Source organism: Talpa europaea, assembly GCF_964194135.1.
Source record: "Talpa europaea genome assembly, chromosome: 13".
In the NCBI taxonomy this organism is placed as follows: domain Eukaryota; kingdom Metazoa; phylum Chordata; class Mammalia; order Eulipotyphla; family Talpidae; genus Talpa; species Talpa europaea.
The window spans coordinates 34,517,319-34,538,563 of NC_140080.1; the positions used below are offsets into that span (position 1 = coordinate 34,517,319).

At 45.8% G+C, this 21,245-nt stretch overlaps 2 protein-coding genes across 5 annotated transcripts in view; both read left to right on the forward strand.

Annotated features, from left to right (window-relative positions):
• Positions 1-400: 400 nt before the first annotated feature.
• LOC311182689 (protocadherin gamma-C4) overlaps positions 401-21,245 on the forward strand; it is a gene marked incomplete at both ends in the record, with an annotated part of 166,678 nt that continues 145,833 nt past the window's right edge. For 2 of the 4 annotated variants that reach the window (XM_084251707.1, XM_084251693.1), the window contains one exon: positions 8,156-10,579. In XM_084251707.1, coding sequence (XP_084107833.1) covers positions 8,156-10,579 — 2,424 coding nt within the window. Of the gene's footprint in view, positions 2,822-8,155; positions 10,580-18,521; positions 21,032-21,245 lie in introns of those variants that run through there. The other 2 variants (XM_084251692.1, XM_084251706.1) reach the window with 2 other exon arrangements.
• LOC311182691 (protocadherin gamma-A3-like) lies at positions 13,555-15,993 on the forward strand (the record flags this gene model as incomplete). Its single annotated transcript, XM_084251710.1, has 1 exon — positions 13,555-15,993. One exon carries the CDS (start codon positions 13,555-13,557, stop codon positions 15,991-15,993), a length of 2,439 nt encoding a protein of 812 aa, XP_084107836.1.

The following is a 21,245-nucleotide window of genomic DNA, read 5'->3' on the forward strand; positions in this document are numbered from 1 at the left end:
TCATACATGTATTCTAGAAGGCTTAATTTTTTCCTTAACAATAAACTAAGGTGTAAGGACAGCGATCAGATTAATGAAGAGAAATTATTATCTAAGAGTGCAGTAACTGGTTAAAGACTCTGGGCGCCGCTATTCACCAGCTGGGAGATACAGGCAGCGCGCACAAACACCACGAGAAAAAGACCAGGGAAGGGGAAAAAAGCTTAGAACCTTCATCTCCGCCAGATTGAAAACAGTCTTCCTGAGGCTTCCCAGATCCTACCTCTGGACGACTCTCCGCTCTGAATGCTCCTGAAAATTCTCATGATTTAGGCTCAGAAAAAAAAAAAATCAAAAAACGAAAACAGAGAAACAATACCCTTGGTACCCGGCTGGGAGAAAACTACGAAGCTCGAGAGCAATGGCGATTTGGGCGAAGCTGCCCGGCTGCCGCGAGCTGGTCCTGCTGTGCCTTTTTCTGGAGCTGTCGTTGGAAGCCCAAGCAGGGAAGATCCTGTACTCTGTGCCAGAAGAGACAGACAGAGGTTTCTTCGTGGGCAGCATCGCTAAAGACCTGGGGCTACAACCACAGGAGCTGGCGGAGCGCGGAGCCCGCATCGTCTCCAGAGGTAGGACGCAGCTTTTTGCTCTGAACCCGGGGAGCGGCAGCTTGGTCACCGCGGGCAGGATAGACCGGGAGGAGCTCTGCGCTCAGAGCGCGCGGTGCCTGGTAGATTTTAACATCTTGGTAGAGGATAAAATGAAGCTTTTTCCTGTCCAAGTGGAAATAATTGATATTAATGACAACACGCCCCAATTCCAGTTAGAGGAAATAGAGTTTAAAATGAATGAAATAACCACTCCGGGTACCAGGATCCCTCTGCCTTTGGGCCAAGACCTTGACGTGGGTGTGAATTCCCTCCAGAGCTACCAGCTCAGCTCCAACCCTCATTTCTACCTGGATGTGCAGCAAGGCGCTGATGGAACCCAAACCCCAGAGATGGTGCTGCAGAGTCCCCTGGATAGGGAAGAAGAAGCTGTCCACCACCTTATTCTCACCGCCTTGGATGGGGGAAATCCAGTCCATTCTGGAACCCTCCGCATTCGCATTTGGGTTGTGGATGTAAATGATAACCCTCCAGCATTTGCTCAAGCACAGTACCACTTGAGTGTACTAGAGAATGTACCACTGGGCACTCAGCTACTGGTGGTAAAAGCCACTGACCCAGATGAAGGACCCAATGGGGAAGTAACATACTCATTTCACAATATAGACCACAGAGTGGCCCAAATATTTCATTTGGATCCTCACACAGGGGAACTATCAAATAAAGAACCTTTGGATTTTGAAGAATACAAAACCTATCCAATGGAAATTCAAGCTCAGGATGGTGCAGGCCTCATGGCGAGAGCTAAGGTGCTGATCAAAGTTCTGGACATAAATGACAATGCACCAGAGGTCACCATCTCCTCTATCACCACTGCAGTCCCAGAAAACTTCCCTCCTGGAGCAATAATTGCTCTTATCAGTGTGCATGACCAGGACTCTGGAGACAATGGTCACATTACTTGTTCCATTCCTGGAAATCTACCCTTTAAATTAGAAAAATCAGTTGATAATTATTACCGTTTGGTGACAGAAAGAGCATTGGACAGAGAACTTACCTCCAGGTACAACATCACAGTAATAGCAACAGATCAGGGAACTCCAGCTCTGTCTACTGAAATGCATATTTCACTACAAGTGACAGATATCAATGACAACCCCCCTGTCTTCCCCCAGGACTCCTACTCTACCTACATTCCAGAAAACAACCCCAGGGGAGCCTCCATCTTCTCTGTGGCAGCTCATGATGCTGACAGCAATGAGAATGCACAAGTCACTTACTCCCTGGCAGAGGATACCATCTGGGGGGCACCTCTGTCCACCTATGTCTCCATCAATGCAGACACTGGCATCTTGTATGCACTGCGATCTTTTGACTATGAGCAGTTCCGGGACCTAAAAATGACAGTGATGGCACTTGACAGTGGAGATCCACCACTCAGCAGCAACATGTCACTGAGCATATTTGTGCTGGACCAGAATGACAACACACCTGAGATCCTGTACCCTGCCGTTCCCACAGATGGTTCCACAGGCGTGGAGCTGGCACCCCGCTCTGCAGAGCCTGGCTACCTGGTGACCAAGGTGGTGGCGGTGGACAGAGACTCAGGCCAGAACGCCTGGCTGTCCTACCGCCTGCTCAAGGCCAGCGAGCCAGGGCTTTTCTCAGTGGGGCTGCACACGGGCGAGGTGCGCACCGCGCGGGCCCTGCTGGACAGAGATGCGCTCAAGCAGAGCCTGGTGGTGGTGGTCCAGGACCACGGCCAGCCCCCCCTCTCGGCCACCGTGACACTCACCGTGGCCGTGGCAGACAGCATCCCAGACGTCCTGGCAGACCTAGATAGCCTGGAACCCTCCACTGACTCTGATGGCTCTGGTCTCACTCTGTACCTGGTGGTGGCCGTGGCTGTGGTCTCCTGTGTCTTCCTCGCCTTTATTATCATACTGATGGCACTCAGACTCAGGCACTGGCATACATCTCGTCTGCTCCAGGCTTCAGAAGGTGGATTGGCTGGCTTGCCTGCATCTCATTTTGTGGGTATGGATGGGGTACAGGCTTTCCTGCAGACCTATTCACACGAGGTCTCCCTCACCGCGGACTCGAGGAAGAGTCACCTGATCTTCCCACAGCCCAACTATGCGGACATGCTCATCAGCCAGGAGAGCTGTGAGAAAAATGATTTTCTATCAGCACCTCAGTCTTTACTTGAAGACAAAAAGGAAACATTTTCTCAGGTAAACCTTTTGTAGTAAATCTAGACAAAAATAATTCCTGCATTTACTGGCTTTCATTATTTACTACTAACAGTTCTCTTTCCCATATATCTTTGTGGATTTCTATTTACAAAACCTAGGAGGCCATTATTTCGTGTTTTTATCCTGGTATATTTGTAATTGTTCTTTCATTGAAAAGGAGACTATAATTAAACAGAATGTGGCTGGTTGGGGATGAAGAGTATGTGTGAGGTGCTATCTCTGTTGTGGAAAGAACACTATCAGAAACAAGGTCTGGCTCATAAACATTTTCTTCATTGCTTCTAGCCGAATTATTTTGTTTTTCTAGGTTTACCACTCTCTTTTTTAAAGATTTATTTATTTATGCATACAAGAACTGGGGTACAGGCCAGAGGTGGGGGGGGTGAGAGGATTCACCAGAGACAGAGTGGGGAACAGAACAGGCAGATTGACTGAAATACACTGCTGAGGGGAGCAGTGGGCCAGTCAGGAGCAGTCTGCTGCGCCATGTGGGTGGCTCCCTGGCTGGGGATTGAACTCGTGCTGCAGTGGCTGCAGATAGCTTCAGAGGTTGCATCTTAACTCCTTGCACCACCAGGGAGGCCCTGGTTTACCACTTTCTTATCTGGTAAAGTTAGGAGTTGACTAGAAAAGACCCACCAACATTTATGTGACTAAAATTATTTTCAAATTTCCTTAAGTTTTAAAGTTTTATATTGTTATTAATACCTCCTAATTTGCCCCTACATTTAATGTAGATGTCCATATGTCTCTGCATAGGTTCTATTTTATTTGGGGACATTTGAAAAGGTAAAACTTATCTAAAGTATTACTTATATTTCAATTCTGGATTTTTTTTTCAGCTCATAAAATTTAAGTTTTTGCTTCTGTATATAGAGATGAACTAGACTTACCTGAGAAAACACAGAGATTACCAAATTGGATGATTTTTAATATCCATCTATATTCTGCTGACAAGATAAAAGCTTAAAGTAAGATTACACAAATGCGTCCGCGCACGCACACACACACACAAACACACACACACACTAAAGTGGTCATGTCACTATAATAGCAACACAGAATATAAGGCAACAAACAGTAATGGTACATATTTTAAATGAAAAGATCTTAATAATTAAAGGAACATATAATCCAAACCATGTACAAACTATGAGCACCCATCACCAACAGTACTGGTTTGAAAATGATATGAGATTTTAAGAAATACCATAAGAAATAACAGAGATCAAAGGCAAAACATTGCTAAGCATAGAGAAGATTGGAATGACAGAATCTATAAGCTTGATCTAATATATCTTTATGGAATCCCATACACAACAAATGTAGAATAGCAGTTTTTTTACATGAGCATATGGAAAACTTCCAGCAATTAAATACATGGTCATCACCAGAAAAGGTAGATACAAATTTCATACTATCAATAGTATATGCCTTATAACATATACTTAAATCACAAAGCTGGGTGTGGGGGAAATAGGAAGAGGTTGTTGCTTTCATTTAAAAGCTGAATAAGGGCCTCCCGGGTGGCGCAGCGGTTGAGCGCTGGGTTGCGAAGCTGCCCGCGGCCTCTGCAGCGCCGGTTCGATCCCCGGCTGCTCCCCGGCCACTGGAGGAGGGTCCCACATGGTGCGCAGACCTCTCCTGCCGCCCGCTGCTCCCCTCAGCAGTGTACTTCGGTCCTTCTGTCTGCTCTGCTCCCCGCTCTGGCTCTGGTGAATTCTCTCACCCTCCCGCGCTTCTGACTGTACCCAGTGCATGTATAAACAAAACAAACAAACAAACCAGCAAACAAATAAATAAAGCATGCCTCTATCAAAAAAAAAAATAAAAGCTGAATAAGGTCTGACTATCTAATGTATACATGGAGAATATAGTTGATAAGACTATTGTGTAATTGAAATTTGCTAAGTGAGGTCTTAAGTGTTCTCATCAAAAAAATGTGAGATGATGGTTATCAATTAACTCAATGAGTGAAATCCTTCCACAGTATATACAGATATCAAATCATATTGTATATTTTTTTTAATGTGGCATTTGTACTTTTTTTTTTAAAAGATTTTATTTATTTATACAAGCACTGGGTACAGTCAGAAGCACGGGAGGGTGAGAGAATTCACCAGAGCCAGAGCGGGGAGCAGAGCAGGCAGAAGGACCGAAGTACACTGCTAAGGGGAGCAGCGGGCGGCAGGACAGGTCTGCGCGCCATGTGGGACCCTCCTCCGGTGGCAGGGGAGCAACCGGGGATCGAACCGGCGCCGCAGAGGCCACGGGCAGCTTCGCAACCCAGCGCTCAACCGCTGCGCCACCGGGGAGGCCCTCATATTGTATATTTAAATGCCATACACTTTTATTTGTCAATTGTAGTTCAATAAAAATGGAAAAATGACAAAGCAAACATTTAAAAATAGTAAAAGGAAACAAAACTTGGCTATCTAACCCCCCTAAATTACCCTTGGATTTTAAAAAGTTACAATGGAAATAAAACTACCTAAAAATGAATAAAAATTAAAATATTATTAGTAACAATTGTGGAATGCAGCTAAAATAGTACTTAATGGTAAATTTGTAGACAAAGCAAAGGCCTAATGGTTTAAAATAAGTGAATTTAGCTTGCCACTCAGTAAACAAGGCAAGAAGCATAATGCCAGCATAAACTTAAAGACAATAATAATAGGAAAATAACAAAGACAAGTTTGAATTACTGAAATGCAAACAAGGAAGAATTCTAATGATGAAGCAATAGGCGTAGACAGTAAAGGTCCTACTGAAACCAGTGAGGAGAAAGTTCAATGCTGGGACTAATGTAGACAAGGCAGATGTTGTGACTAAAATTTTTTTTGAAGATTCTAAAAGAAAATCCCGAAGTCAAGAATCTGGAAAAGACAAGCAAGAAAGACTGGGAAAATACAAAACAATTTGATATGATGCAAGATAACAGCAAAGACAAAGAAAATGAGATAAACCTTTAGAGAACTGCAGTGAAGGACGTTGAGCAGTAATTTAATAAGACTCAAAAGTGTCAAAACAAATACTGATGAAAAGGTTTCTTTAAGACAAATACTGTATGATTCCTCTTATATGAACTTCCTAGAGTATTCAAATTCATAGAGATGGGAAGTAGGATGGTTGTTGTTAGGGGGAGAGGGGAAGGGAGAATGGGAGGTTAGCATTTAATGAGTGAAAACATTCTGGATATGGAGCATGGTGATGGTTGCACAATAATGTGTGTATACTTAATGCTGCAGAATTGTATGCTTAAAATGGTGAACTTTATGTATATCTTACCACATACAAAAAAACAAGTCGAGTTATCTACTGGTAGATCATGTTAAAATGCACAATTGGAGAAGCCAGGTGGAAAGGGAGAGGGCATGAGACTACCTAGAGAGTCATCCAGATGTCCCAGCATGAGTCCCCAGATGATGCCACAGGAATAACCATCAGTAAGACCATTAAAAGTGACATCACCAACACAGATTGAAGATTACTGCTGAACAAATGAAACCAGGTCATTTTATTTTTTTTAAAGATTTATTTATTTATACAAGCACTGGGTACAGTCAGAAGCGCAGGAGGGTAAGAGAATTCACCAGAGCCAGAGCGGGGAGCAGAGCAGGCAGAAGGACCGAGGTACACTGCTGAGGGGAGCAGCGGGCGGCAGGAGAGGTCTGCGTGTCATGTGGGACCCTCGCCGGGGGGCTGGGGATCCAACCTGCGCTGCAGAGGCTGCAGGCAGCTTCGCAGCCCAGCGCTCAACCACTGTGCCACTGGGGATCCCTGAAACCAGGTCATTTTAAAACACTGTATTTGGGGATGGTTTATTACATAACCATTTTGCATAAATTTGGCCTAGCAATTCTATTTTCTGGAATAAAGGAGCATCTGAAATAAGGGAGCATCTGAAATAAAGGAGCCTCATGTTTATAGCTTGCTCTGAAACAATTCAGAGAGAGTCAGAGACAGACCATGACATCAAAACATTAACATTTGGAATGATATGCATATAGAGTATATGGAAGTCCTGTGTACTATTTATGCAGCCTCTCTGTAAGTCTAAAATTATTGAAAAGAAAATATTTTAAACTGATCTCAAGTATGGCAAGATATTAAAATTTGATCATGTTAAATGGTTTGTACATAGATTTTCATTACATTATTTTTTATACTTGTCTGCACATTTGAAGTAGTTCAAATTTTATTTTTTTGAATTTGTAATAAATATATGGTGCATAAGTACATAACGAAACAAATAAGAGGACATCTACTGCATTGTAGATGCTTAGAAAATACGTCAGAAAAAAGACTTGGCAAACTCAGACAACTGTAAGCTATTGATTCTCTGTGTGGTTAAAAAGAAAAGAAAAGGAAGAAACAACAACATCTTCCTGCTCTTGTTTTATCCAAAATAACCGGCTTTGGTTTCCGTTAATGTTCCATGCTGCTTCTCACTTCCAAGCGTTCATACTAAGGTTCTTAGCCTCTCTCTTGATCCAACTCTACCTTTTAGGATATAGCTTCGAGCACCTGAAAAAGTCTTTCCAGACCCCCAAATCTAGGCTGGATACCCTTTCTGTGTACTCCCCCGTTGTCCAGTGTTTTGTGAAGTCATAGCCATTATCATACATTATTTTATTTTTTTAAATCTTACTCTATTTTAATACTGTGTTACTTTCCTTATGCCCTTCCCTATCCTGCTTCCTGAGAGCAGGGGCTCTGTTTCACCATTTCTATCTCCAGCATCAGTCACACAATGTGTCACGCACATAACAGTGCCTGGATTAAGTTGTCCCACGAACCAATATTTAAATACCCTAGATTGTGAAGTTAAATGTTAAACCATGAAATACAGAAATTCAAAATGCATAACCTTAGAGGACAATGCAGCTAATATTAAGACTGAGGAAAAAAGACTCTTACCTTGAGAGAGCTACTTCTAAGGTCTTTAGAACTGTAAGATTCTTCAAGGCAACTTGAAAGGCACAAGGCTCACATAACCAAGAAGTAACGTTGGTTTGCCTGAGAGGGTGCAGAAATTACTTAAGCCTCTGAGCGTCGCTGTTGACCACCTAAGAAGTAAAAGCCAGCCAGACAGCCACTCCAGCGTTGCGACTCCCCACCACGGAAAGGGCTGGGCATTTTGCTCCGAAAACTTCCGAGCAACAGGAAATTCAATCCAGGAGCCCACTAGTTCTCGCCACAGTGACCTGGGTCCCGTGAATCCTGGTCACCTCAGACCCCGAGGAATAAAGACCGGAATCCCGCACTGAATGCTAGAAGTTGCCTGGGAGAAAGGACTGCAGCAGAAGAGAAATGGCGGCTCCGCAAAAGTTGCCACAACGCAGAAGGCTGGCCCTGCTCTGCCTTCTTTGGGCGACCCTCTGGAAGGCCGGAGCTGGGCAGATGCGCTATTCTGTGCCAGAAGAGATCGACAAAGGCTCCTTTGTGGGTAACATCGCCAAGGACTTGGGTTTGGAGCCTCCCGCACTCGCCGAACGCGGAGTCCGCATCGTCTCCAGAGGTAGGACGCAGCTCTTTGCTCTGAACCCGAGAAGCGGCAGCTTGGTCACCGCGGGCAGGATAGACCGGGAGGAGCTGTGCGCTCAGAGCGCGCGGTGCCTGGTGAATTTTAACATCCTGCTGGAAGATAAATTGAATATTTATTCAGTAGAGGTGGAAATAACAGATATTAATGATAATGCACCTCGCTTTGGAGTGGAAGAACTAGCACTAAAAATCAGTGAAACAACTACGCCAGGATTCCGTATTCCTCTAAAGAGTGCGCATGATGCGGATGTCGGAGAAAACACCCTCCAGAAATACCAACTTACCCCGAATGAACACTTCTCCCTGGACGTGCGAAATGGAGTGGATGGGAACAAATATCCGGAGTTGGTGCTGGAGAGCGCCCTGGACCGCGAGGAAGAGGCGGTTCACCATCTGGTTCTTACTGCTTTGGATGGGGGCAGCCCGGTCCGATCTGGCACGGCCCGCATCCGCGTGGTGGTCCAAGATGGAAACGACAATGCACCTATTTTTACACAGCCCGAGTACCGTGTGAGTGTTCCAGAGAATATGCCTGTAGACACCTGGATACTCACGGTGACCGCCACTGATGCAGATGAGGGATACAACGCTCAAGTGGCATATTTTCAAGAGAAAACCCCTGAAGGAACCTCAGACATATTTGAGCTTACATCGACCTCTGGAGAAATAACAATTAAAAAAAGTTTAGATTATGAGGATGCCAAATACCATGAAATCGATATTGAAGCCCAGGATGGGCCAGGCCTTCTGACCAGAGCAAAGGTTATTGTCACGGTTCTGGACGTGAATGACAACGCCCCAGAATTTTACATGACCTCTGCTAGTAGTTCAGTTCCTGAAAACTCTCCTCCAGGAACTGTAATTGCTCTTTTCAATGTGCATGATAGAGACTCTGGACAGAATGCATTTATCACATGTTCACTGCTGGATGACCTGCCTTTCAAGTTGGAAAGGTCAGTGGACAATTACCACCGACTGGTTACAACCAGAGCCCTGGACAGGGAACAGTTTTCCTCTTATAACATCACTGTGATCGCTAAAGATGGAGGGACCCCGTCTCTGTCTACAAATGCTTACATTTTGCTGCAGGTGGCAGACATCAACGACAACCCGCCCACCTTCCTCCACACGTCCTACTCTGCCTACATTCCCGAAAACAATCTCAGAGGCTCCTCCATCTTTTCCATGACAGCGCATGATCCTGACTGTGACAACAATGGCCAAGTAACTTATAACTTAGTGGAGGATACCCTTCATGGGGTGCCTCTGTCATCCTACATCTCCATCAACTCTGACACCGGTGTCCTCTACGCACTACGTTCCTTTGACTATGAGCAATTCCATGAACTGCAGTTACTGGTGACAGCCAGTGACAGTGGGAACCCACCACTCAGCAGCAATGTATCCCTGAACCTGTTCATTCTGGACCAGAACGACAACGCACCAGAGATCCTGTACCCTGCCCTCCCCACAGATGGCTCCACAGGCGTGGAGCTGGCACCCCGCTCTGCAGAGCCTGGCTACCTGGTGACCAAGGTGGTGGCGGTGGACAGAGACTCAGGCCAGAACGCCTGGCTGTCCTACCGCCTGCTCAAGGCCAGCGAGCCAGGGCTCTTCTCAGTGGGGCTGCACACGGGCGAGGTGCGCACCGCGCGGGCCCTGCTGGACAGAGATGCGCTCAAGCAGAGCCTGGTGGTGGTGGTCCAGGACCATGGCCAGCCCCCCCTCTCGGCGACGGTCACGCTCACCGTGGCCGTGGCAGACAGCATCCCAGATGTCCTGGCTGACCTGGGCAGCATCAGCACCCCCGCGGACTCTGAGGATTCCGACCTTACCTTGTACCTGGTGGTGGCGGTGGCCGTGGTCTCCTGCGTCTTCCTTGCCTTTGTCATCGTGCTGATGGCGCTCAGGCTGCGGCGCTGGCACATGTCACGCCTGCTCCAGGCTTCAGAAGGTGGATTGGGGGGCTTGCCCACCTCGCACTTTGTGGGCGTGGACGGGGTGCATGCTTTCCTGCAGACCTATTCGCATGAGGTCTCCCTCACTGCAGACTCGAGGAAGAGTCAGCTGATCTTCCCGCAGCCCAACTATGCGGACACGCTCATCAGCCAGGAGAGCTGTGAGAAAAGGCATTTTCTGTCAGAGCCTCAATCTCTACTTGAAGATAAAGGAGAAGAAACATTTTCTCAGGTAAACTCTCTTTAAACTCAATATACTCATGAGCTAATTTGCTAAAATAGAAACAATATACTTATGAGTTAATTTGCTAAAATAAATGAATGTATTCAATATTTACTCAGTTGCCTCCATTGTTTACCTTACCTCTTCTGCTTCTCATATTTCCTTGTGTATATATTCAATATTTAGGACAGACTCCTGGTGCATTATTTCTTTCAAGTTCTAAGTGTTCACACCCCTTCGGGGGAAGTAGAGCTAAGTCCTGAAATTAGTATAAATTAGGATTTTGTGGATTAAGATGATATTTAGGTTCTCAAAAGAGCACTGCATTCGGAATTGGGAAAATCTGGTTTCTTATTCTTACTTTCCCAATTCCTGGGCAAATCATGTCATCTACTTGGGTCAACAAATTTTTCTTTAAAATATAAAGGTTGAATTTTGTGTTTACCCACATGTTTTCCTCTAAAATTTAAGGCATTTATGTTTTATAGTATGCTTTAAATTAGACTTTGAAACATGGTTAGCGCCCTCTCAGCATTAATGCTTTTTCTTCAGTTTAGAAGTAAAGTTCTTTATTTTATTTTATTTTATTTTATTTTATTTTATTTTATTTTATTTTATTTTATTGGCATGACTTTTCCTATTAAGATGATATTTAGAAACATATATGGTTCACTGTGTTTCAGGAAGGTATGTCATGGTATTTCTGCTTAGTTAAAAATTTCATTAGTGTCTAAAGTACCTCTGTGCTTCTTCCAGTCGTGATCAAGTCAACATTTTCACTGTAATAAATAAGTCGTGTAATAATAAACATGTTTCTCTTCACCATTACTTTTTGTTTTTCTCATATCTGGAAACCATATTGCCTTTTTAATCTTTCAAAACAGTATGTACCCTCAAAGGATTCAGAGGTCGTATCAAATAATTGCCTCCTGAAGTCCTCCTGATACAGGCTTTTCTCCTCAAAGTTTCCTATTCACAGCCACTGTTAAAAATGTTTCCAGTCCCCGGGCCGCCCTGTGGCGCAACGGTTGAGCACTGGGTTGAGAAGCTGCCTGCAGCCTGTGCCTGCTCCATCCTGGCTGCCAGGCGGGGGGGGGGTGGGGGGGGGGTGGGGGGGGGTGGGGGGGGGGTGGTGGTGTCCCACATAGAGCACAGACCTCTCCTGCCCCCTGCTGCTCCCCTCAGCAGTGTACTTCATCAGTCTACCTGCTCTACTCCCCGCTCTGGCTCTGGTGAATTCTCTCACCCTCCTGCGCTTTTGACTGTACCCAGTGCCTGTATAAATAAATAAATAAATCTTTAGGAAAAAAAAAATGCTTCCAGTCCCTCAGTCCTGTTCACAAACACAGTTTTCTTCCTCATTCTTCTTCCAATATTGGTTTTTAGCATGTTAATTATATGTCTAAAAATGAGAACAATGATTATACTATCCTATTAATGGGATCATTTTCATTTGTTTTTGGATCATGCATTTTTTAAAGATTTATTTAGTTATGCATACAAAATCTGGGGTACAGGCCAGAGGTGTGGGGGTAAGAATATTCACCAGAGACAGAGTGGGGAGCAGACAGGCAGATTGACCAAGGTACACTGCTTAAGGGAGCAGCGAGCGGGTGAGTAGGAGAGGTCTGCTGCGACACGGGGGTTACTGCCTGGCCAGCCAGGGATTGAACTCATGCTGCAGAGGCTGCGGACAACTTCAAGGTTGTGTCTTAACTCCTTGCACCACCAGGGAGGCCTGTTTTGGAAACAATCAAATATTAAGTGAGTCAAGTATTTCATAGCACCATCAACTTTCAAGGTGCTGTGATTCTTTATTATGTAAGGGCAACGGAGGAAAAATTTATCTGAAACTGTGTTGTTTATTATTACATAATTCTCTGTGAAATATTTTAATTAAAGTATGAACCAAAAAAGTTAAAAACAGTATGTTTGTGCATGTATGGTAACATCAAAAGAATAAATGCTCTAAGTGTCATGATTGAAATGACATTGTATTTCTGTTTCTGTGATTGTAGGGGAAATGAATGTGGGAAAAGGGTTTCTGGAGCAACAAAAGTTTCTCTCCACTAGCTTCACATTTGGCCTTTAAAAACATCCTCAAACTCCAGATTGAAGTAAAGGAAACTGCTTTCAGTACCCTGAAGATTTCTGTGATTTCTCTCTCACACCTAGCCCTTTGGCTTGATCTACTCTGCGCATGTTTCTTGGGGAAGCCTTTGCTAACCTCCAGGGCAGCATTGGATGCCTTCCCATTGCCCTGGCCTCTGCTATTATGGCAGTTATCTCCATGCATTATAATTCCCTGTTTGCTCTTATATTATTCTGTGAATAAAGTGGCTGTGTCCACATTGCTTACCTTAAATCCCCACATATTATGTGACACTCAATTATATGCTTGCTTAATTAATGGGTTAAGTAATAAAGATATAAGCTAAGATGTCAGACTATCAAAGACAAAATTTAAGATGCAAAACCTCTAACGATGGTTGATAATTTCTATCTTATTCAAACTGAACGTTTCCAAAGAGTAACTCCAGCAAGTTTAAAGCAATATTGGTGGCATTAAAGTTCATGCACGGCTTCCCCAGGGAGATAGCTTGAAGTCACATCCTTTAACAGATAGCAATTCAATCATGTGAAATAAACAACCTTTCTAATAAAAAGGATTTCAGGGATCAGAAGTTCAAAAAAGCTCACTTGCCTTTGTCTGGGGAGGTGCAGTAAGCGGTTATGCCTCTGAGTGTCGCTGTTGACCACTCAAGAAGGAAAACTAGTCCACCATTTCCTTGTTCCTAAAAAGTGAAGACCCAGCGAATCAGACTCAGAAGATCGGAGCTGCAATGAAGCTCATCCTGTCCGCCAACCAGCTCGGTGACCTATGAATTAGGCCCACGGAACGCTTAATTCCCTGAGAAAATAAGACTGGAGCTCGTTGTGGAAATTGGAATTAAATTGAGGGAAAATACTTCAGCGAATAGGAAATGAGCAGTTCCCTGAGATTCCGAGATGGAGCGGGGCTGGCCCTGCTGTGCGCGCTCCTGGGGACGCTGTGCAACACCGGATTCGGGCAGATTCGCTACTCGGTGCTGGAGGAGGTGGAGAAGGGCTCCTTCGTGGGCAACATCTCCAAGGATTTGGGGCTGGAGCCCCGGGAGCTGGCGGAGCGCGGAGTCCGCATCGTCTCCAGAGGTAGGACGCAGCTTTTTGCTCTGAACCCGCGAAGCGGCAGCTTGGTCACCGCGGGCAGGATAGACCGGGAGGAGCTGTGCGCTCAGAGCGCGCGGTGCCTGGTAAAATTTAACATCCTGGTGGAAGACAAACTGAAGATTTTGGAAGTAGAAATAGAAATTAAAGACATTAATGATAATGCTCCTGATTTTGTAACAGAAAATTTAGAAATAAAAATTTTCGAACCAGCAGCTCCTGGAACCCGATTTCCACTTAAGACTGCATTTGACCCAGATGTGGGCATGAACTCCCTGCAGAACTACCAGCTTAGCCCTAATGACTACTTCTCCCTGGCGGTGAAGAGCGTCTCCGATGGGACCAAGTATCCAGAGCTAGTGCTGGAGCAGGCTCTGGACCGGGAGGAAAGGGAAGTTCACCAGCTTGTTCTCCTTGCCTCAGATGGCGGCGACCCTGTCCACTCTGGCAGGTTGGGCATCCACGTGATAGTTCTGGATGTAAATGACAATCCACCAATATTTACTCAGCCTGAGTATAGGGTTAGCGCTCAGGAGAACTTGCCCGTGGGCACCCGGCTGCTCACAGTGAATGCCACCGACCCCGATGAGGGATTCAACGCTCAAGTGTCCTATGTGTTAGATAAAATGCCTGGGAAAATTGCTCAGATTTTCGATCTCAACCCAGTCACTGGAGATATATCACTATTAAAAAGTCTAGATTACGAGGATGCTGTGTTCTATGAAATTAAAATTGAAGCACAAGATGGTCCAGGTCTCCTTTCAAGAGCTAAGGTCCTAGTCACAGTTCTGGATGTGAATGACAACGCCCCAGAAGTTACAGTCACTTCTCTCACAGGATCGATCCCAGAAGAGGCGATTTCTGGAAGAGAAGTTGCCCTTATAAATGTGCACGACCGGGATTCGGGACAAAATGGGCAAGTCACAGTTTTTGTCTTGGGAAATATGCCGTTTAATTTAGAAAAATCAATAGACCAATATTACCGCTTAGTGACAGCGAGATCTCTGGACCGTGAACAAAGGTCTGAATATAACATCACTCTGAGAGCCACAGATCGGGGAAGTCCACCACTGTCCACAGACACTCATATCACCTTGCATGTGGCAGACATCAATGACAATTCACCTGCCTTCACGCAGGCCTCCTACTCTGCTTACGTTGCTGAAAACAACCCCAGGGGAGCCTCCATCTTCTGTGTGACTGCCCAGGACCCCGACAGCATTGAGAATGCTCACATCACTTATGCACTGACTGAGGATACAGTTCAGGGGGCACCTCTCTCCACCTATGTCTCCATTAACTCTGACACTGGAACCCTGTATGCGCTGCGTTCCTTCGACTATGAGCAGGTGAGGGACCTACAGTTACTGGTGACAGCCAGTGACAGTGGGGACCCGCCACTCAGCAGCAACGTGTCACTGAGCCTGTTTGTCCTGGACCAGAATGACAATGCGCCTGAGATCCTGTACCCTGCCCTCCCCACAGATGGCTCCACAGGCGTGGAGCTGGCACCCCGCTCTGCAGAGCCTGGCTACCTGGTGACCAAGGTGGTGGCGGTGGACAGAGACTCAGGCCAGAACGCCTGGCTGTCCTACCGCCTGCTCAAGGCCAGCGAGCCAGGGCTTTTCTCAGTGGGGCTGCACACGGGCGAGGTGCGCACCGCGCGGGCCCTGCTGGACAGAGATGCGCTCAAGCAGAGCCTGGTGGTGGTGGTCCAGGACCACGGCCAGCCCCCCCTCTCGGCGACGGTCACGCTCACCGTGGCCGTGGCAGACAGCATCCCAGAAGTCCTGGCTGACCTGGGCAGCATCAGCACCCCCGCGGACTCTGAGGATTCCGACCTTACCTTGTACCTGGTGGTGGCGGTGGCCGTGGTCTCCTGCGTCTTCCTTGCCTTTGTCATCGTGCTGATGGCGCTCAGGCTGCGGCGCTGGCACATGTCACGCCTGCTCCAGGCTTCAGAAGGTGGATTGGGGGGCTTGCCCACCTCGCACTTTGTGGGCGTGGACGGGGTGCATGCTTTCCTGCAGACCTATTCGCATGAGGTCTCCCTCACTGCAGACTCGAGGAAGAGTCAGCTGATCTTCCCGCAGCCCAACTATGCGGACACGCTCATCAGCCAGGAGAGCTGTGAGAAAAGGCATTTTCTGTCAGAACCTCAATCTCTACTTGAAGATAAAGGAGAAGAAACATTTTCTCAGGTAAACTCTCTTTAAACTCAATATACTCATGAGCTAGTTTGCTAAAATAGAAACAATATACTTATGAGTTAATTTGCTAAAATAAATGAATGTATTCAATATTTACTCAGTTGCCTCCATTGTTTACCTTACCTCTTCTGCTTCTCATATTTCCTCCTGTATATATTCAATATTTAGGACAGACTCCTGGTGAATTATTTCTTTCAAGTTCTAAGTGTTCACACCCCTTCGGGGAAGTAGAGCTAAATCCTGTACTCGGTATATATTATAGATTTTGTGGATTAAGATGATATTTAGGTTCTCCAAAGAGCACTGCATTAGGAATTGGGAAAATCTGTTTTCTTATTCTTACTTTCCCAATTCCTGGGCAAATCATCTCATCTACTTGGTTCAGCAAATCTTTCTTTAAAGTATAAGTGTTTGGGGCCTCCTGGTGGCGCAGCTGGTTGAGCACTGTGTGGTGGAACTCTCCTCAGCCTCTGCAGTGCTGATTCGATTCCGGGACCGGCCAGGGAGATTCCCACCTGGTGCAGCAGACCTCTCCTGTCATGCCCACTGCTCCCCTCAGCGGTGTGTTTAGGTCCTTCTGCCTTTTCTGCTCCCTGCTGTGTCTCAGGTGAATTCTCTCTCCCTCTGGCACCTCTGGCCTGTACCCCAGTGCTTATATAAATAAATAAATCTTTAAAATAAAATAAAATATCAAGGTTGAATTTTGTGTTTACCCACATGTCTTCCTCCTTTAAAATTTAAGGCATTTGTGTTTTATAGTATGCTGTCAATTAGATTTTGAAACACTCTAGATGCTTAACACTCTCTCAGACTTAATGCTTTTTCTTCAGTTCGGAAGTAATGTTCTTCATTTTATTTTATTTTTTTTTAGCATGACTTTTCCTATTAAGATGTAAATTTAGAAACATATGTGCTTCACTGTGTTTCAGGAAGGTATGTCATGGTATTTCTGCTTAGTTAAAAATTTCATTGGTGTCTAAAGTACCTCTATGCTTCTTTCCGTTGTGATCAAGTTAACATTTTCACTATAATAAATAAGTAGTGTAATAATAAACATGTTTCTCTTCACTGTTACTTTTTGTTTTTCTCATATCTGGAAACCATATTGCCTTTTTATCATTCAAAATATTATGTACCCTGAAAGGATTCAGAGGTCATATCAAGTAATTGCCCTCTGAAGTCCTCCTTGTACATGTTCTTCCCATCAAAGATTCCTATTCACAGCAACTGTTAAAAATGTTTCCAGTCCCTCAGTCCTATTCACAAACACAGTTTTCTTCCTCTTTCTTCTTCCAATATTGGTTTTAGGTATGTTAATTATATGTCTAAAAATGAAAATAATGGTTATATTAATATTTTACCTATGGGATCATTTTCTTTTGTTTTTGGAAACAATCATGTATTAACTGAGTCAAATATTTCATAGTACTGTCCACTTTCAAGGTACTGTGATTCTTTATTATCTAAGGACAACAGAGGAAAAATTTATCTGAAACTGTGTTGTTTATTATTACATAATTCTGTGTGAAATATTTTAATTAAAATATGAACCAAAACAGATAAAAACATGGTTTAGCATATATGGTAACATCAAAAGAATAAATGCTCTATGTGTCATGATTGAAATGACATTGTATTTGTTTCTCTGATTGTAGGGGAAATGAATGTGGGAAAAGGGTTTCTGGAGCAACAAAAGTTTCTCTCCACTAGCTTCAGATTTGGCCTTTAAAAACATCCTCACATTTCAGATTTAAGCAAAATGGACTACTTTCAGTATCCTGAGGTTCTGTGATTTCTCTCTCACACCTAGGCCCCTTGCTTGATCCACTTGGCCCATGTTTCTTGGGAAAGCCTTTGCTAACCTCCAGGGTAGCATTGGATGCCTTCCCATTGCCCTGGCCTCTGCTATTATGGCAGTTATCCCCATGCATTATAATTCCCTGTTTGCTCTTATATTATTCTGTGAATAAAGTGGCTGTGTCCATATTGCTTATCTTAAATCCCCACATATTATGTGACATTCAATTATATGCTTGCTTAATTAATGGGTTAAGTAATAAAGATTTAAGCTAAGATGTCAGGCTATCAATGACAAAATTTAAGATGTAAAACCTGTAACGATGGCTGATAATTTCCATCTTGTTCAAACTTTGAACACTTCCGAAGAGTAACTCCAGCAAGTTTAAAGCAATATTGGTGGCATTAAAGTTCATGCACGGCTTCCCCAGGGAGATAGCTTGAAGTCACATCCTTTAACAGATAGCAATTCAATCATGTGAAATAAACAACCGTTCTGATAAAAAGGATTTCAGGGATCAGAAGTTCAAAAACAGCTCACTTGCCTTGTCTGGGGAGGTGCAGTAAGCGGTTATGCCTCTGAGTGTCGCTGTTGACCACTCAAGAAGGAAAACTAGTCCACCATTTCCTTGTTCCTAAAAAGTGAAGACCCAGCGAATCAGACTCAGAAGATCGGAGCTGCAATGAAGCTCATCCTGTCCGCCAACCAGCTCGGTGACCTATGAATTAGGCCCATGGAACGCTTAATTCCCTGAGAAAATAAGACTGGAGCTCGGGTGGAAATTGGAACTGAATTGAGGGAAAATACTTCAGCGAATAGGAAATGAGCAGTTCCCTGAGATTCCGAGATGGAGCGGGGCTGGCCCTGCTGTGCGCGCTCCTGGGGACGCTGTGCAACACCGGATTCGGGCAGATTCGCTACTCGGTGCTGGAGGAGGTGGAGAAGGGCTCCTTCGTGGGCAACATCTCCAAGGATTTGGGGCTGGAGCCCCGGGAGCTGGCGGAGCGCGGAGTCCGCATCGTCTCCAGAGGTAGGACGCAGCTTTTTGCTCTGAACCCGCGAAGCGGCAGCTTGGTCACCGCGGGCAGGATAGACCGGGAGGAGCTGTGCGCTCAGAGCGCGCGGTGCCTGGTAAAATTTAACATCCTGGTGGAAGACAAACTGAAGATTTTGGAAGTAGAAATAGAAATTAAAGACATTAATGATAATGCTCCTGATTTTGTAACAGAAAATTTAGAAATAAAAATAGGCGAACTAACAGCTCCTGGAACCCGATTTCCACTTAAGACTGCATTTGACCCAGATGTGGGCATGAACTCCCTGCAGAACTACCAGCTTAGCCCTAATGACTACTTCTCCCTGGAGGTGAAGAGCGTCTCTGATGGGACCAAGTATCCAGAGCTAGTGCTGGAGCAGGCTCTGGACCGGGAGGAAAGGGAAGTTCACCAGCTTGTCCTCCGTGCCTCAGATGGCGGTGACCCTGTCCACTCTGGCAGCTTGGGCATCCACGTGATAGTTCTGGATGCAAATGACAATCCACCAATATTTACTCAGCCTGAGTATAGGGTTAGCGCTCAGGAGAACTTGCCCGTGGGCACCCGGCTGCTCACAGTGAATGCCACCGACCCCGATGAGGGATTCAACGCTCAAGTGTCCTATGTGTTAGATAAAATGCCTGGTAAAATTGCTCAGATTTTCGATCTCAACCCAGTCACTGGAGCTATATCACTATTAAAAAGTCTAGATTACGAGGATGCTGTATTCTATGAAATTAAAATTGAAGCGCAAGATGGTCCAGGTCTCCTTTCAAGAGCTAAGGTCCTAGTCACAGTTCTGGATGTGAATGACAACGCCCCAGAAGTTACAGTCACTTCTCTCACAGGATCGATCCCAGAAGAGGCGATTTCTGGAAGAGAAGTTGCCCTTATAAATGTGCACGACCGGGATTCGGGACAAAATGGGCAAGTCACAGTTTTTGTCTTGGGAAATATGCCGTTTAATTTAGAAAAATCAATTGACCAATATTACCGCTTAGTGACAGCGAGATCTCTGGACCGTGAACAAAGGTCTGCATATAACATCACTCTGAGAGCCACAGATCGGGGAAGTCCACCACTGTCCACAGACACTCATATCACCCTGCATGTGGCAGACATCAATGACAATTCACCTGCCTTCACGCAGGCCTCCTACTCTGCTTACGTTGCTGAAAACAACCCCAGGGGATCCTCCATCTTCTGTGTGACTGCCCAGGACCCCGACAGCATTGAGAATGCTCACATCACTTATGCACTGACTGAGGATACAGTTCAGGGGGCACCTCTCTCCACCTATGTCTCCATTAACTCTGACACTGGAACCCTGTATGCGCTGCGTTCCTTCGACTATGAGCAGGTGAGAGACCTACAGTTACTGGTGACAGCCAGTGACAGTGGGGACCCGCCACTCAGCAGCAACGTGTCACTGAGCCTGTTTGTCCTGGACCAGAATGACAATGCGCCTGAGATCCTGTACCCTGCCCTCCCCACAGATGGCTCCACAGGCGTGGAGCTGGCACCCCGCTCTGCAGAGCCTGGCTACCTGGTGACCAAGGTGGTGGCGGTGGACAGAGACTCAGGCCAGAACGCCTGGCTGTCCTACCGCCTGCTCAAGGCCAGCGAGCCAGGGCTCTTCTCAGTGGGGCTGCACACGGGCGAGGTGCGCACCGCGCGGGCCCTGCTGGACAGAGATGCGCTCAAGCAGAGCCTGGTGGTGGTGGTCCAGGACCACGGCCAGCCCCCCCTTTCGGCGACGGTCACGCTCACCGTGGCCGTGGCAGACAGCATCCCAGATGTCCTGGCTGACCTGGGCAGTATCAGCACCCCCACGGACTCTGAGGATTCCGACCTTACCTTGTACCTGGTGGTGGCAGTGGCTGTGGTCTCCTGTGTCTTCCTCGCCTTTGTCATTGTGCTGATGGCGCTCAGGTTGCGGCGCTGGCATATGTCTCGCCTGCTCCAGGCTTCAGAAGGTGGATTGGGGGGCTTGCCCACCTCGCACTTTGTGGGTATGGACGGGGTGCATGCTTTCCTGCAGACCTATTCGCATGAGGTCTCTCTCACCACGGACTCACGGAAGAGTCAGCTGATCTTCCCACAGCCCAACTATGCGGACACGCTCATCAGCCAGGAGAGCTGTGAGAAAAGCGAGCCTCTCCTTGTATCTCAAGATTTACTTGAAAGGAAGGAAGACTCCAAACTACTTCAGGTGAGCTTATTTCTTTCTCTGAACACTGGTGCTCTTTAAATATTTTTACCTCTTTTCCTCTGTGACTATGATGAGTCTGGTCCTGCCTAGTTGCAGCTGAGTGTGCTTAGGTAACTAACTGTGGCTATACAGTATAAAAAGAGTTAATTTGCCTCTTTTCTTGTAAGAAGTTCTAATTGCCTTTGTGAGAATTTCCGGATTTCTGAGTTGGTCT